At 44.9% G+C, this 16,654-nt stretch overlaps 1 protein-coding gene across 1 annotated transcript in view; it reads right to left on the bottom strand.

The window, feature by feature from the left end:
* The window catches only part of EXOC4 (exocyst complex component 4), a 622,023-nt gene extending 606,484 nt beyond the window's left edge, over positions 1-15,539 (bottom strand). Inside the window, exon 1 of the mRNA XM_033958806.1 lies at positions 15,372-15,539. Coding sequence (XP_033814697.1) covers positions 15,372-15,451 — 80 coding nt within the window. The 5' untranslated portion in view covers positions 15,452-15,539. The remainder of the gene's footprint in view (positions 1-15,371) is intronic.
* Between the last annotated feature and the right edge of the window lie 1,115 nt (positions 15,540-16,654).

Raw genomic sequence — 16,654 nt, 5'->3', positions numbered from 1 at the left:
GGTTAAAGCTACAGCCTCCGCACCCTGAGGTTGTGGGTTCAAACCCACGCTGCTCCTTGTGACCCTGGGCAAGTCACTTAATCCCCCCATTGCCCCAGGTACATTAGATAGATTGTGAGCCCGCAGGGACAGACAGGGAAAAATACTTGAGGACCTGAATAAATTCATATAAACCATTTTGAGCTCCCTGGGGAGAACAGTACAGAAAAATTGAATGAATAAATAATGTAAAAGGTTTCAGCCTCTGATAACCAGAGCTGGTATTGTGACATCACAATGCTTCATTCCACCAATAAGAGCCAACCTCATCAGTGACGTCACAATGGCTTGATTGTCCTGTACTTGGCTCACTTTTACTACATTTTGATTTCTAGAGTGGTGAAATGGTTAAAGCTACAGCCTCAGCACCCTGAGGTTGTGGGTTCAAACTCTCACTGCTCCTTGTGACCCTGGGCAAGTCACTTAATCCCCCCCCCATTGCCCCAGGTACATTAGGTAGATTGGGAGCCCACCAGGACAGACAGGGAAACATGCTTGAGTACCTGAATAAATTCATGTAAACTGTTCTGAGTTCCCTTGGGAGAACGGTACAGAAAATCGAATTAATAAATAAATGAAGCTCAATGCTGCTAAAACCATTATGGATTGGTCCAAAACTTGAATGTTTACCAAGTTGTGACACTTTGAATTCTGGTGTTTCTTTGCAAATAGAATTTCCTTCTAAGATATTAGGTATTATCTTAGACTCTTCATTGCTATTCCAGGATCAGATAAACTCCCTGATGAAAAAAGTTTCTTTAGTTTGCGCATGCTAAGGAAAGTTAGCACATTATTCCATCAGCAGCATTTTTCGGTATTGGTGCAGTCAATCATTTTGGGCCAGCTGGAGTATTGTAATTCAATTTATTTAAGCTTGAGCAAAAACAATTTACAACGGCTTCAATTTATACAAAATACTGCAGCTAAACTGATTTTTGGAAAAAGAAAATTTGATCATGTCTCCCCATTGTTGGAACGACTCCATTGGCTTCCGGTTTTTTATAGACTACAATTTAAATGTGCATGTATAACGTTTCAACTTTTCTATACCACCTTTCTATCTTTTGTTTCATTGACTATGAATGCTATGTGGTTGCTTGATTCAAGAGATCAGCACAGATTTAAACTTGCTTTTTTGTCGCTGAAATGTATAAAATCTGTTGGAAAGCTGCATCAATCCCTCTCTTCCAGCTTCTGTTAGAATGATTACCTCTTTCCAAGTTTTCCATAAATCTATGAAAACATTATTATTCCAACGATATTTAGACTCTCAGTCTTGAACAACAAATTCATATTTGCATTCTCTCCTCACTTTCTCTTTTCTAAATTATCTTATCTAATATAATAAAACGCTAAGCGCGCATGCGCACTCTTAGATCGTGCTTCCCTGATCCCTGATCTGTCACGCTGTGCCAGCAAGAGTGCGCATGCGCGCTGACTACGTCACCAGGACTCCAGCAGCTGATCGCCTCCACGAGCAAAGTACGAGAAAGTGAGGGTCCGTCCGTCTGTCAGAGCTGGTAAGAAGATCACGCGCCGCAACCCCAAACCCCTCTCCCCGTTCCACTCTCGCGTGCGCTCGGTGCCACCACAGCTCCAGCTCTTTCCCGCCCTCCTGACTTGCTATGGGGGCTGCAACGATGAACACCTCCGGCCGGCCCAGGGGCTTTCCTTCAGTCCCGTCAGGGCCCGCCTTCGCAACTTCCTATTTCCGCGCGGGCTGGGCGCCACCGACTTGCACCCGGCACGGGTGGACGAACACAATGTAAGCGATGCAGGAGCGGGAGGGAAGAGGAAGTTGGCGAGATAACGGCCCGTGGAGGAGGGGCTAGAGAGGTGATACAGCAGCTAAGGAAAGGAAGGGAGACTTTGCCATTTGGAAGGAGGATAACGGGCCTGAAAGGAAGGGGCTAGATAAAGACTGGATCATAACTGGCAACCATATTCTATCAAATTTTGCTTGGCTACTGCACAGGGAAGTGGGGGGGGGGGATAGAAATGCTGCTGCATAGGGAGCAGGAAGAGACACAGATAGAAAGACAGACAGCGGGAGGGAGAGAGACAGAAAGAAAGAAAGACAGACAGACATATTCTAGAACCCATTAATGTAACGGGCTTAAAGACTACCGTAGATATATTATATTATTGTTAACTGAGTCGAGCTCCTTTTAGGTGAAGATTCAGTATATACAAGTCTAAGGGCTCCTTTCACAAAGGTGCGCTAGCGTTTTTAGCGCACGCACCGGATTAGCGCATGCTAGCCGAAAAACTACCGTCTGCTCAAGGGGAGGTGGTAGCGGCTAGCGTGCGCTATTCCACGCATTAAGGCCCCAACTTGCCTTCGTAAAAGGAGTCCTAAGTTTTAGATTAGATTAGAACTAATAAATGCAAACTACATATACAAAACTAAGTTGTTCAATCGTGGTTACTGAAAGGCATACCACGTCAAACCCGGTCATATAAATTTAAGAGGGAGAAAAGCCTCAAAATAACGTAGCAGAACAGCACCATTCAAAACACATTTCAACTGCTTTCAATACTATCATAGGCATTTTTTTTAAAAACCCAACTCCTTCAGACCCCGGTTTAGAAATGGAAACTACCAAACAGGTGCACACTTTGGGACTTGTCTTGTGACAGGGCTTCTTCAAATCCAACTCTGTACACTCCCAACAAGAGACCTTGTTTCGCCAGTTCCCTGGCTGCATCAGAGGAGAAACTCCAAAAAAAATCCTCCGTGCACAACACCACTGCAAATGGCAATCTCAGACAGTAGGACGCCAACATTCGCAGTTTAAAATCCCTCAGGTGTTCCAATGTCATCTCTGATGCCGCGAAGCTTTAAACTCATGCAGCAGCTCAATAAAAATCATACCACTCTAATCTTTGGAGTTTTCCCACTGATGCAGCCAGGGAACTGGTAAAACACGGTCTCTCGAAGCTTATTCCATTCCCTATGCCCCTATACAATGGAATCTAATGTCTCTAGACACTGTCAGTTTCAGCTGCCTGACAGATGGAATTTGTAACTCCAATTGTTTTGCGGATCGAAGGGGACGTGGCGAAGCATGTGGCAAAATACTCTCAATGAGATGTTTGGGTGCCAGATTGTGCAAGCACATATAGGATGTTTAGCATTAGCTTAAAGCGAATCCTATCCATCAACCTCAACCAATACAAGCTCACATAGCACTCTGTCACTTGCTCACGTCTTCCCAGCCTAAACGTCATTTTGAGGCTTTTCTTCCTCTTAAATTTATATGACTGGGTTTGACGTGGTATGCCTTTCAGGAACCACGATTGAATAAATCCACCATGAGATCACAACAATGCTTAAAAGAGCAAAGAATTAAAAAAAAAGGTGAGAATACAATCTAATGCTAATGGGAGCCACCACAGGGAGGGCAATACTGCAGCTCCAAATGCCCAAAATATAGGTCTCCCACTCAGACAGGATGGCAATATAAAGCTGTGTCACACTGATGGTGTCCTCAGGCCCTACAGCAGCCATGTCAAACTGCAATCCTGGACAGCCGAAACCAGCCAGATCTTCACCCTGTTCCTAAGGAACACACACGGGATATATTTGCTTTGAATGTAGGCAGTGCATGCAAATGTTTCTTGTGAATATTCATCAGGGGTACCCAGAAAACCAGACTGGACAGCAGCTTAACATCTCTGCCCTAGAAGGAGGGAGAACAGCCACCGTCGGCATAGAAGTGGTATTCAAGATTGAGAAAGCTTCTCGTCAAGCCCTTGGCCACTAAAGAGGGTCCACAATTGTTCAAGTAATCATCTGAAGAAAAGGCAGAAAGGATTAAATATGGAGTGCGCATATGGGTCTCGGGCTCAGCTTGCTGCTTTTAATGGTATAATAATATCAAGAAGCATAACTCCACTCTGCGCTTTCTTACAAATGTATTAACTGAGAATCACAAGGAAAACATCAGATACAGCGCCTAAAAATATAAAATTGAGCAGCTCAGGGGGGTGTTTACAAAAGCAAAACCACAGGCTCTGCCTTTCCATATCATCATGTTACATCAGTTGCTGTCTGCTCTGCTCCATCGGGGGTCCTTGGCTGTTTAAAGATCTCCCACTGAACTTTGCTTTGTAATTAAATAGAAGAAAAGCCCCACTGCTGCAGCCTACAGAACAGCTGATGGCACATAGGACTGTACAAGCCATATTACAAGAGACAAGAAGAACTGCTGAGGAAAGAAGCAGGCAGGTTAAAAGACGACACAAGAAACAGCAGCCAATTTAACAAAAGACATCAAAACAGACAGCGAGACGCCACGAGGGAAGCAAGAAGCATGTCTAGAAACATTGTATTTTTGGTCATTTTGGTCTAAACATTCCCAATACCTTATTTCCCTGAAAATAAGACATAGCATGATTTTGAAAGATGGAAACATAGAAACATAGAAAGATGACGGCAGAAAAGGGCTATAGCCCATCAAGTCTGCCCATATAAGCCCTACTCCAAAAATAAGCCCTAGTTAAGATCAACCCCCGAAACCCCCGACTCTATCCCTAATATCCGATTTGCCTCAAAAATATCTGACTCATCAATTCAGCGACCCCCCCACCCCGGTGAGACCTGACATACCTCGCTCTGAGGCCTCCTAAAGCAGCGGCGGCGGCAGCAGCACTCTGAATGGGCTGCTACGTGGTCTTCCCCGCTGGAGCTTTTGCATCACGGTGGAAGGATCAGTGGGGTTTTGCTGCACAGGAGGATGGGAGGAAGGGATAGAAAGATGCTGCAGAGGGAAGGCCTGGTCCCGGTACGAAAGACCGCAAAGCAGCCCATTCAGAGCGCTGCCACCGCTGCTGTTTTTGGAGGCCTTGGAGTGGAGGTATGTTAGTCTCACGGTGGGTTGGTGGGGACCTGCTGCACAAAGGGATGGGTGAGGGGGAGGAAAGATGCTGAACATGGGGGGGGGAGAGAAAGGAAAGAGGAAGAATTGGGGTGGAAGAGAGGAAGGGAGAAATGATTGTCGTACATGAAAAATAAATAAGACACTCCCTGAAAATAAGCCCTAATGCATTTTTTATAAAAATGTTAAAAAGAACAGGCCCAAGATCAGAACCTTGAGGCACACCACTGGTAACATCCCTTTCCTCCGAGTGATCTCCATTGATCAACTACCCTCTGTCGCCTTCCACTCAACCAGTTCTTGACCCTGCCTGTCACTTTGGGACCCATTCCGAGGGCACTCAGTTTATTTATTAGACATCTTTGTGGAACACTGTCTAAGGCTTTGCTAAAATCTAAATACACCACATCTAGCGCACATCCTCTATCCAATTCTCTGGTCACCCAGTCAAAGAAATTGATCAGATTTGTCTGACAAGACCTACACCTCTAGTGAATCCATGTTGCCTCCGGTCCTGTAATCCACAGGATTCCAGAAACTTAACCATTCTCTGTTTTAAAAGTGTTTCCATTAATTTACTTACCACAGAAGTCAGACTTACTGGCCTGTAATTCCCTACTTTTCCCTTACTTCCACTTTTGTGGAGAGGAACCACATCTGCCCTTCTCCAGTCCTCCGGTACCACTCCCGACGCTAGAGATTCATTGAAAAGGTCAGTCAGCAGAGCCACCAGAACTTCCCCAAGTTCCTTCAGCAACCTTGGATGTACACCATCCAGCCCCATCGTTTTCCGAGGCCATCTTGCTCGATATCATTTCCTGTTCTGTATCTTTCTAGATAGATAGATACTGTACACTATCAAAGGCTTCCTGAAAATAATTAGCCTTCAGGCACATACTAAAAGATAACAATACAGGAAGTGTGTCCCAACATAAGAGGTTGAGAAGCACTGGTCTAATGGCCTCACACAGCAAACTTTATCTTACTGCTTTTGTTTTCAGGTGTTGTATTTAACGGAAATAATAATTGGCATAATCTTTAACCTTGACAAGTATATTGGTTGTGAGCCCCCGGTTTTGGGTCCTCTTATCTGGTTCTTCCTCAGGAGGCTTGCCAGGATCTAAACCAGAGTCCCGCAATCTTTCTTGAGCCGCTGCACACTAAACGTAGTGGCCGCAGCTCGAGGCATCCGGAAGGGCGTGGATGTCGCCGTGATAATGTCATGATCACGCGTGACATAATGACGTCTGCGCATGTGCAAAGGCCCTCCAGACAGGCCCCGAGACACCAGTGGAGAGTGCCAGCAGGGAAGAGGGCCAGAGAGGCGCTGGCTGATTGCCTACAGGACGTGCCTCTTGCCGCGAGCAGCATGTCCTGTAGACAGTCAGCCGGCGCCAGCTCCTCTCCTCTTCCCCAGTGTGCTGTGGCACACCTGAAATCTAAGTTTGCGATACACTGATCTAGATGTACCATGTCTCTTTTTGCTGTGCAGTGTGTTTTTTTAACTTGCAGCATTTTAAGTCGTGCACCTGTAAAATTGGCTCCTCCTTACTTTCAATTAGTATTACTGTTTTGCCGCCGTTGCTAATTATACGGTTGAGTGATTTCTGTAAACAGAGCAGGTGCATAAATAAAGATAACACTCAAGTCAGGAATAGTGAACGTGCTGTGCAGGAAAGCATCTGCTTAGTGCACCCTGTAGCTACACACTTCCTTCTGATGTTTGCTGGGTGAATGATCACCGTGCACAGATTTTACTTCTGTATATGTGCTGCGGAACTTAGCAAGAAGCTTTGTAATCATACAACCCCCTTCCTGCCAATTCTGTGTACCAAAGCTGTGATGATATAGGTCAGTAGAAGGGCCCTGGAATGAGGAGCTGGCTGTTCATGGATAAGGAAATCAGATTGAGGTATCCCTGGCAGAAGAATGAGGAGAAGCAGCCCAGAGGTTGAAGCCTCAGGTCCTGATATTCACCAAGCCCTGAATGCATGAGACCAGTGCCTGCGGGTACAATAATGGTCATAGCAGCAGCATTGGCATGAAGACAGGCAAAGTTGCACATGCTCAGAACAGTAGGGTTACTGAAGGCTGGGCAGACTACAGCAAAAGCAGGTAGAGAATTAGGTTCAGAGAATAACAGAGAATCTGGGTCTGAGAAGCAACAGGATCACAGCAGGAGACGTGGGGGGGGGTTGGTCAGGGAACAGGGAGCTAGGTAAACAGTAGAGTTGTGTGTAACGTATAGGGAAGATACTATATAGAACATAAGAATTACCACTGCTGGGTCTGACCAGTGGTCCATTGCGCCCAACAGTCGCTCACGCAGCGGCCCCTAGGTCAAAGACTAGTGCCCTAACCGAGACCAGCCTCACCTGTGAACATTCCGGTTCAGCAGAAACTTGTCTAGCCTTGTCTTGAATCCCTGGAGGGTGTTTTCCCCTATGACAGACTCCGGAAGAGCGTTCCAGTTCTCCATCACTCTCTGGGTGAAGAAGAACTTCCTTACGTCAAAAGAGAATGTTCTGGAATGCTTTTGTTAATGTTCCCATGTCTGGATGTCTGTCTATTTATGCTTATCTATGTTGGTCGTAACCTGCATAGATTTTGAGATATGCGGGATATAAATGTTTCAAATAAATAAATAAATAAATAAATCTCGGTTGATCCCACTGGCACACCAAATCAAACTTCACAAAGTTGCCATATTTTCTAGTCATTGGTCACATGACTAGGAAATGCCAGATAATGTAACCTAAAGTGATGTACAGTATTAAAAAGCCAGCCTTGGAACGTGATGCCCTCACCCCCAACCCTTCTCCTCCTCCCCCCGCAGCCCTCTAAGCATTACCTTGCTTGTTGGTAGTGACTGCTTTTGGCCAGCCCTGGGTCTTCCCTCTGAGGCGTCCTGCTGACAGACGCAGCAAGGCAGGGCAAGGCAAGATAACATTTAGAGGGCCAAAGGGAAAGGAGGAGGGAGAGAGCAATGCCGGACTAGGGACTGAAGAGAGGAGGCGAGAAATGCTGGACCAAGAGAGAAGAGGGAGAAAGCTTTGGAACAGGTGAAGAGATTTTGGCGCCTTGACCCAGCGCCTCACCTGGTCCAGTGGTTGAGCTGGCCCTGCCAAGGTCTCATGATGCTATTTTCTGTCTGTTGCCTTCCTGTTCAGTACAGGGGGAGGGAGAGAGGGGGGTTGCTTGATTCTTTCCACTGATAGAAGTTCTGCGGCACACCAATGAGCCATGGCATACTGACCGAGAAGCACTGCATTAGGTTAAATTTAGTCATACCTATTAATTTTGTTTCCTTTTGTCCTGCTGCACCACCCTGATTGGGATGTAATCCCATCCTACCAATAGATGGCGATAGAGAAATTGACTTGTCCGAGTGATATCACCAGTATATGGGTTAGTGCTCTATGGAAAACTCTCATATGCATCTGTCTCATCAACCTCACCAACAATATTAAGACAAAGAAGATAAAACCCAGAAGTACAAGCCAAACAGGAAGCAACAAAACCAAGCAAGACACAGGCAAAGAGAGAGTCCAATTACTTTGCGGAGCATTCCCACACGGGACCAACCACATCATTGAGCAGCTGCTGAACGCAAACATTTAAATTTTAAGTCGTTAAATATGTTTTGAAAAAATCACTTTATAAAACCAGTGCTACGGTATAATACAGGGGTGTCCAATGTCGGTCCTCGAGGGCTGCAATCCAGTCGGGTTTTCAGGATTTCCCCAATGAATATGCATTGAAAGCAGTGCATGCACATAGATCTCATGCATATTCATTGGGGAAATCCTGAAAACCCGACTGGATTGCGGCCCTCGAGGACCGACATTGGACACCCCTGGTATAATATGAAGCACCAGTAAGGAACAAACAAGATTAAAGTAATAAAATGTAGAAGAATCAGAAAATTGCAAAAGTAGTTAACAGTTAAATGAGAAATGTAAGAACCAACTGTTCCCACTATTGATTTCCCCCCAGGTTAATGGCCACTTCCCATTTAATTCCAATTTTTGTCAAGCGCTCACAGGAGATTAAAAGGAAACCAGAAATCGTAACATGCCAAATTATAAAGAACAGCTCATAGGAGAGAACATTTCTATCCTGAATGAGCTGGCAAGGAAATGCCACTTAGGCTCAGAACTGATAAATTTGAAACAAACTGCCAACATTTATATTTCAAAGAAACACATACCAACTACTACTATTTATTATTTCTATAGTGCTGAAAAGGCGTACGCAGCGCTGAACATTTTAACATTCAATAGACAATCCCTGCTCAGAAGAGCTTACAATCTAATTTAGACAGGACATTTCAGGGTTTGGGGAGATTATAGTGGGTCTAGGTATCTGACAGCAGTGAGGGGGAGTTAAGAGTTGAAAGCAGTTTAAAAAAAAATTGGCCTTTGGCTTGGATTTGAACATTGCCAGGGACGAAGCATGACGTATTGATTCAGGCAACCTGTTCCAGGCATACAACGCCGCAAGAAAGAAGGGACAGAGTCTGTAGTTGGTAGTGGAAGAGAAGGGTACAGATAAGAGGGGCTTGCCCAATGACCGGAGATCACATGGGGGAGCATAGAGGGAGATGAGTGAGGAGAGATACCTTCTGGGCTTTTCTGAAGCCCCCTAAACTTGCCAGAGACTTTTCCACACTATGGACTTTCCCGCCAAAATTCAAATTTCTGACCAACTGACTTTCCCACCAAAATTCAAATTGGTTGCCTGCCCTGTTCCCAATCAGGTCAGTGAACCCACTATTTACAAAGTCAAACTGAAGACTTCAGAGCATACCCTGAAGAAAGCCACAGCATGGTGGCTGAAACGTTGGTTTCTACTTGACAAAGACGCAGCGAGACCCAGAAACCTGCAACAAGCCCCCTACAAATAGTTCAGTCAAAACAATATTACCAATTTAGCACTTTGGGGATAATTTCATATATCTTTACCATATGTAAAGTATGTTTAAAGGTGGAAAAAGCGCTTATAAAATAGAACGAATGTACAGCGTACATAAATTTAAAAAAGAGTATGCAAACTGCAGGCGTCTGCCTATTTTCATGGAAGCTGTAGAAGCAGACCAAATTTTGGTTTCAGGTTCAGAACTGAAACCAGCTCGAAATCCAGATTTGGGTTTCAGCTGAAAATGCCAGTGCACTCTCAGCTGAAAAACTCTCCCCTCCTCCACCTGCAATCCTCTCTGCTACCACTCCCCACATACACTTTAGGTTACCCAACCACACATAGGCCCTCCCCAGGCCTACTTTAAGAAGCCCTGGTGGTCTAGTGACCTCTTTAGCGACAGGAATAAAGCCCACTCATAGAATCCAAGATGGCGTCAGGCTGGACGCGCTGAGGAGCCGCTCTGAGGATTTTTCTCCTAATAATATTTCTTAGCGGTTACACCACTTACCCGATGCCTAAACGGAGGGGCCGTAGCGCCGCTGGTGCCTCGCGGCCCACAGCCACCCCCGCGGTTGGTGACATCGGGGAACTCCTCAGACGGATGCAGGGAGTATTTTCGGCGTCGGAGGGAGGCCCGCAGAGGAGTAGCGGCGTCAGTGAGGCCGTGGTGATTCCTCCGGGATTGGAGACATCTTTGAGCCCCGACGTTAGGGCGCCGCCCCCGCAACCTCAGCTAAGCAGCTCTCCAAGGGGTAAGGGAACCCCGGAGGTCGGGGTCTTGCCTTCCCCTGAGGCAAGTAGTCCATCACAGAGCCTGCTGACAGGAGCTCTTATGGATATGAGCTCCTTTGAAGAAGCTGAGGGGAAATCATCTGAGGAGGCGAGTTAGCCTTCAGGGACAGCGACAAGTTAATCAACTGGACGGTGAGCACTATGACATTTCTTTACCTTTAATTTCTTTGGAAAAACCCTCAGAAGTAACTCTGGACTCACTATGGGATCTTATGGCCGGACTAGTGAAGACCATAAGTCCCAAACTTCAGTCAATTGAGGGGGAATTATCTCAACACTCTACTGAACTTAAAGAATTGAAAAATGAAATGACTGCCTCTAATTCCTCTGTTCAAAAGCTTGAACAGGAAATTAAATCATCTAAACAACTACAGGAAACTTTAATGAAAGATAATATTAATCTTAGAAGAAAGATGGAGAACTTAGAAAACAACTCCAGATACAATAACTTAAGATTAATTAACTTTCCTAGGCTACCATTGACACCACCTAGAGAAATGTTTAAAAGATATTTTCTTGAAGTTTTGGGGGCCTCAGAAGATTCATTACCTCCTTTATCACGAGTCTATTACTTACCTAATAAGATTAAATTACCAAAAAAGTCGTCGGATCAAGGATTATTGGATGTATCGGAGTTATTGGAAAAATCTGATAAAGAGGCTGTAGAACCGAGTACTTTGATTGTAACAGTAGCTCTCTCTATTGATAAAGTTTGGTTGTTAAAACTATTCTTTAAAAATAGACAGAAAGAATTTATGGGCTGTAAAGTGCAGGTATTTCCTGATTTATCACGAGAGACTCAAAAGCGTCGTCGTGAATTTCTTATGTTGAAGCCAGGTGTTATATCTTTGGGTGCTACTTTCTATTTGCGACATCCTTGTAAATGTATAGTGCATCACCGATCAGTTAAATATGTTTTCTTTGAGCCTAATCAGTTGACTTCTTTTTTAGCGCTCTCCCGATTGGAGGCAGAAAAATCATAAGCTCTAAGATTATTGATTAATCCCAGCAATCAGCCCTCTAGCTAACTTTTATGAAAGAGTGTACATTTGTTCAATTCTTCTTCCTTTGTTTTCGATAAGAAATCTTGGATCCAAATTTGAGGACTTGAGCATTTTAGTTTATACATGATTTAAATGTTATTGGAATGTTTCTTGCTCTATGTGGAATTGCTAATTTGCTTTCTGTACAAGATATTCTTGATTATATGATTTAAAAATCAATAAATATATTTAAACATAAGGTATGGCGACCAGTACTGGACACAGTACTCCAGGTGCGGGCGCACCATTGCACGTTACAGAAAAGAAAAGCTGTACGCTTGCAAAGCTTTTTTTTCATTGCTGAAGGCTGAGCAGCCGAAACACGGTCGTGTGGAGAAGGTGACTGCTTTGGAACAGAGTTTGTTCTTCCAGAGAGCAACTTGATTTGATGGACACTTTAGGTTATATTAAAGCTTATTTGGACTTTTTAGTGTTTCACTTTGTTGACAGTTCATGAAACGATTTCTTTTTGCTCATTAAAATGCTTTATCATGTAAAAAAATAAAAAGCCCACTCATTCCTGCCCAATGCCACTGCTCAGTTAAAATGGCTGCCAAGACTTCCCCAGGAGGTCCCAGCTGCCATTTTAAAACTGGAACCAGCATAGGCAAGAATGACTAAAGATTGCTCTTCCTTATGCAAACTCCAGTCTCAAAATGGCTGCTAGGACCTCACGCAGTAGTTTCACGAAGCTACCACTAGAAGTTTAGGCAGCCATTTCAAATGAGTAGCGGCATTGGGCATGAAAGCATGGGGTTTGTTCCTGCCCCTAGGGGCTGTTAGACCACAAGGCTTCATAACGTAGGCCTGGGAAGGGTGGTGGAGGCTGCCTAGAGCAGTGGTCCCCATCCCTGTCCTAGAGGGCCACCAGGCCAGTTGGGTTTTTGGGATAGCCCTAATGAATATGCATGAGAGAGATTTGCATATAATGGAAGTGACAGGCATGCAAATCTGCCCCATGCATATTCATTAGGGCTATCTCAAAAACCCGACTGGCCTGGTGGTCCCCCAGGATAGGATTGGGGACAACTGCTCTAGGCAGCCGCCACCACCCTTCCCAGACCTACGTTATGAAGCCTTGTGGTCTAACAGCCCCCAGGGGCAGGAACAAACCCCATGCTTTCATGCCCACTGCTGCTGCTCATTTGAAATGGCTGCCTAAACTTCCAGTGGTAGCTTTGGAATTTGCATAAGGAAGAGTTGGGGACCACTGGCCTAGAGGGACCCATCTTCAGCAGGGTAGGCATGACAGCTTCAGTTCTGTTTCGATTCCAGCTGATACTGAGCAGTGAATTTTGGCCACAGATTCGGTTTCGGTCTAAATCAAAACCAGCAGTTTTGGTCGGCCTTTGGCGAGCTGTACATAAGCGTACCCAGGGCACAGATTGGGTTGAATTGGGATGGAGCTGCAATATATATGCATAATCTTACAAAATACATCTATAAATAACAAGTACACACACATTCTTTGGAGCAGGTGTACATTTGTGCGCTACTGAAGAACTGCAAGTGTACAGTGAAGGGAGCTTAATCAAGAATATTTGGAGAATTGAACTGAGGCTCCATCATTTCAATCATTTGTCCCATATTTTAACTAAGTGTTTTAAAAGCCCCAGGTACGTTAGATAGATTGTGAGCCCACCGGGACAGATAGGGAAAATGCTTGAATACCTGATTGTAAAACCACTTAGAAAACCTTGATAGGCGGTATATAAAATCCTAATAAACTTAAACTTAACTTAGCTTAAAAGCCTGAAAAACAAAAGCAGCTCAAGATAAACAACAAATACAGTTATACATCAAGGGCCAGATTCAGTAAATGACGCTCAGAATTTGGCACTTGAGATAAGGAGACCAGAATTGAACACAATACTCTAGGTGAGGACACACCATGGAGTGATACAAAGGTATTATAACATTCTTAGTCTTGTTAGCCATCCCTTTTTTAATAATTCATAGCATCCTGTTTGCTTTTTTGGCCACCACCGCACATTGGGCAGAAGGTTTCATCGTATTATCTACAATGACTCCCAGATCCTTTTCTTGGGCACTAACCCTAGCATCCAGTAACTGTAATTCGGGTTATTCTTCCCAATGTGCATCACTTTGCATTTGTCCACATTAAATTTTATCTGCTATTTGGATGCCCAATCTTCCAATTTCCTAAGGTCTGCCTGCAATTTTTCACAATCTGCATGCGTTTTAACAACTTTCAACAGTTTTGTGTCATCTGCAAATTTAATCACCTCACTTGTTCCAATTTCCAAATCATTTATAAATAAGTTAAATTACACTGGTCCCAGTAGAGACCCCTGAAGCACTCCACTGTTTATGCCATTGAGAAACATTACCATTTAACCCTACCCTCTGTTTTCTATCCGATAACCAATTCCTAATCCACAACTGAAATTTGTCACCCATCCCATGACTCTAATTTTCTCAGGAGCCTCTCATGAGGAACTTATCAAAAGCTTTCTGAAAATCTAGATGCACTACATCAACCAGTTCACCTTTATCCAGATGTTTATTCACACCTTCAAAGAAGTCAAGCAAATTGGTGAGGCAAGATCTCCCTCGGCTGAATCCATGATGATTATCTCATGAAATCATGTTTGTCAACGTGTTCCACAATTTTATTTTTTATAATTGTTTCCACCATTTTGCCCGACACCGAAGTCAGGCTTACTGGTCTGTAATTTCCCAGATCTCCCCTGTAACCCTTTTAAAAAATTGGCATAACATTGGCCACCCTCTAATCTTCAGGTACTACAGACGATTTTAAGGACAGGTTACAGATCATTAACAGCAGGTCTGCAATTTCGTGTTTGAGTTCTTTTAGTACCGTGGGATGTATCCCATCCGGTCCAGGTAATTTATCACTTTTTAACTTGTCTACTTGACTTAGTACATCTTCCAGATTCACCGAGATTTCGTTCAGCTCCTCCGCCTCATCACCCTTGAAAACTATTTCCGGTTGTTCTCTTATATCTTTTTTCCGTAAAGTCTGAAGAAAATAATTCATTCAGTCTCTCCGCTATGGTCTTATCCTCCCTGATAGCCTTTTGGGCGCTGATATTTGGATGCAAATCCAAGATGTGCACCCAACTAAATTGGATGACACAATTAGTGCCAGTACTTCGGTACCAATTGGCACCAGTTTGAATTGGTGTGCACAGCGGAGGATCTTGCTGCAGTGGCTAAGGCATTAAGGGCTCCTTTTACAAAGGTGCGCTACCGTTTTTAGCGCACGCTCCCTTAAAAACTACCACCTGCTCAAGAGGAGGCGCGCTATTCCACGCGTTAAGGCCCTAACACACCTGTGTAAAAGGAGCCCTAAGTCTGGGCCAGCGGTAGTCCCACTTGCAGTAGTGCTGTGCCTCTGGGGAAGGGCAATTCCCACCCACCGCAGTCCCAGCTCTGCAGGTGCAGGGCAGGCAGGACTTGCTGGTGGCTGGATGGGAGGGAAAGAGAGAGATGCCCACTTTAGGTTCAGGCCCACCCACTTTGGGCTGTCTAGCTACGCCACTTGTCTGTGATTTATTGAATCTTCATATCATTTTATGGGATTTACACACTTAGGTCACAGAAACGAGCAAAAAGACACGCCTGACAGATGGACAAACTGAAGGAACCGTGCAAGCCACTACTTTTGACACTATGGCCATTTTAGAGCCCCGGCACTCCGGAATGACCTCACCTGATCACCGAGATAAGTAGCCCGGAGGGGTCTTTACTTTTGCCCACCGGCGTCCGGTATCTCCCCGCTTCTGCGGCCATCGCGCCCAAACCACTGGGACAAACTAGCCCGCAGCCCCGCTTCCGCAGGACGGCGCCGGAGAGAGCCAATCGTCGGGAATCCGGAAGAGAGCCCACCAACCAGAGCAGGAGAGAGAGGCGGGCTTATTTACGTCAAAGCGTCGATGAGCTGGGAGCGACCGAGGGCTCTCTGGGACTTGGAGTTTTAATGCTCAGACGGGGGAAAGGCGGAAGGCGTCCAGCTGTACTACTCTACCCACAATGCCCAGAGAGGAGCGCTCCTGAAGAACTTTATTAGAACACCGCTTCGTTCACGGTGGACAATTCCCCCTTTTGCTTCGTGTAAAAAAACAATACGTCGGAACAGCGGCCGATCTTGAAAGCAGTTTCTTTTTAGGCGATGTTACGAGAACCCGTTTCTCTACTAGTTTCACCGCTAGACCGGCTCTTTAATAGGCACGAGCATCGTTAAATAAGAATAATTGGCCCATTATGGAAATAATATTTCATCGCAAACCAAGAAGGAGATGACCAAGAGCAAAAGAGAACGAAAGATTAAAGTCTTCACAAGTAAAAATGTAGGAGTCTGGGACTGGTTTTCCTAAGTGTTGACCTAAGTTTTCTCTTTAATAAAATGCTGAATTATGTTTCATTGCAGACCTAACTTATCTCATGTTCTAGCCTGCCTGCACTGGGTGTTTTAGCTTGGCCATTCTAGCTTCTTATGGCTATCTCAGCATACAGGACATGTAACAGAAAGACTGCAGGGCTTAGATAAGTGACCTGCTAGTGTGAGCTGAGGACCAATGATTGTTAAGAAAAGTAACACGTGAAAAGTTTTTTTCTAGAATTCAGTTGTATAGCCAGAAGAATGTATAAATATCTCTGAAACTTCCTGGTTTCGGGACTTCTGAAGCCAGCATGGGGCTCAGGGGTCCGCATATGCTGAATAAACATCTGTGCTTTCTTCAAGTCTCTAAGTTTTGTGGCTGCCCAAATTGACCTTTCAAAAACAGAGAAACATCACGGCAGATAATGGCCATCTAGTGCACTGTTCTTCAACCACCGGTCCATGGACCAGTGCCGGTCCATAGAAATTTCCTGCCGGTCCACAGGGCCAGCACAGGCCCAAAACAGTGTTCTTCAACCGCCGGTCCACGGTGCGATCAATGCGGCGTTATCTTCGAGCCAGCTCCCTCTTCCTAACTGATTCGGTGTACAAAG

This window comes from Geotrypetes seraphini, chromosome 9, assembly GCF_902459505.1.
Source record: "Geotrypetes seraphini chromosome 9, aGeoSer1.1, whole genome shotgun sequence".
Taxonomy (NCBI): Eukaryota; Metazoa; Chordata; class Amphibia; order Gymnophiona; family Dermophiidae; genus Geotrypetes; species Geotrypetes seraphini.
This window is presented reverse-complemented; position numbering and strand designations above follow the sequence as displayed.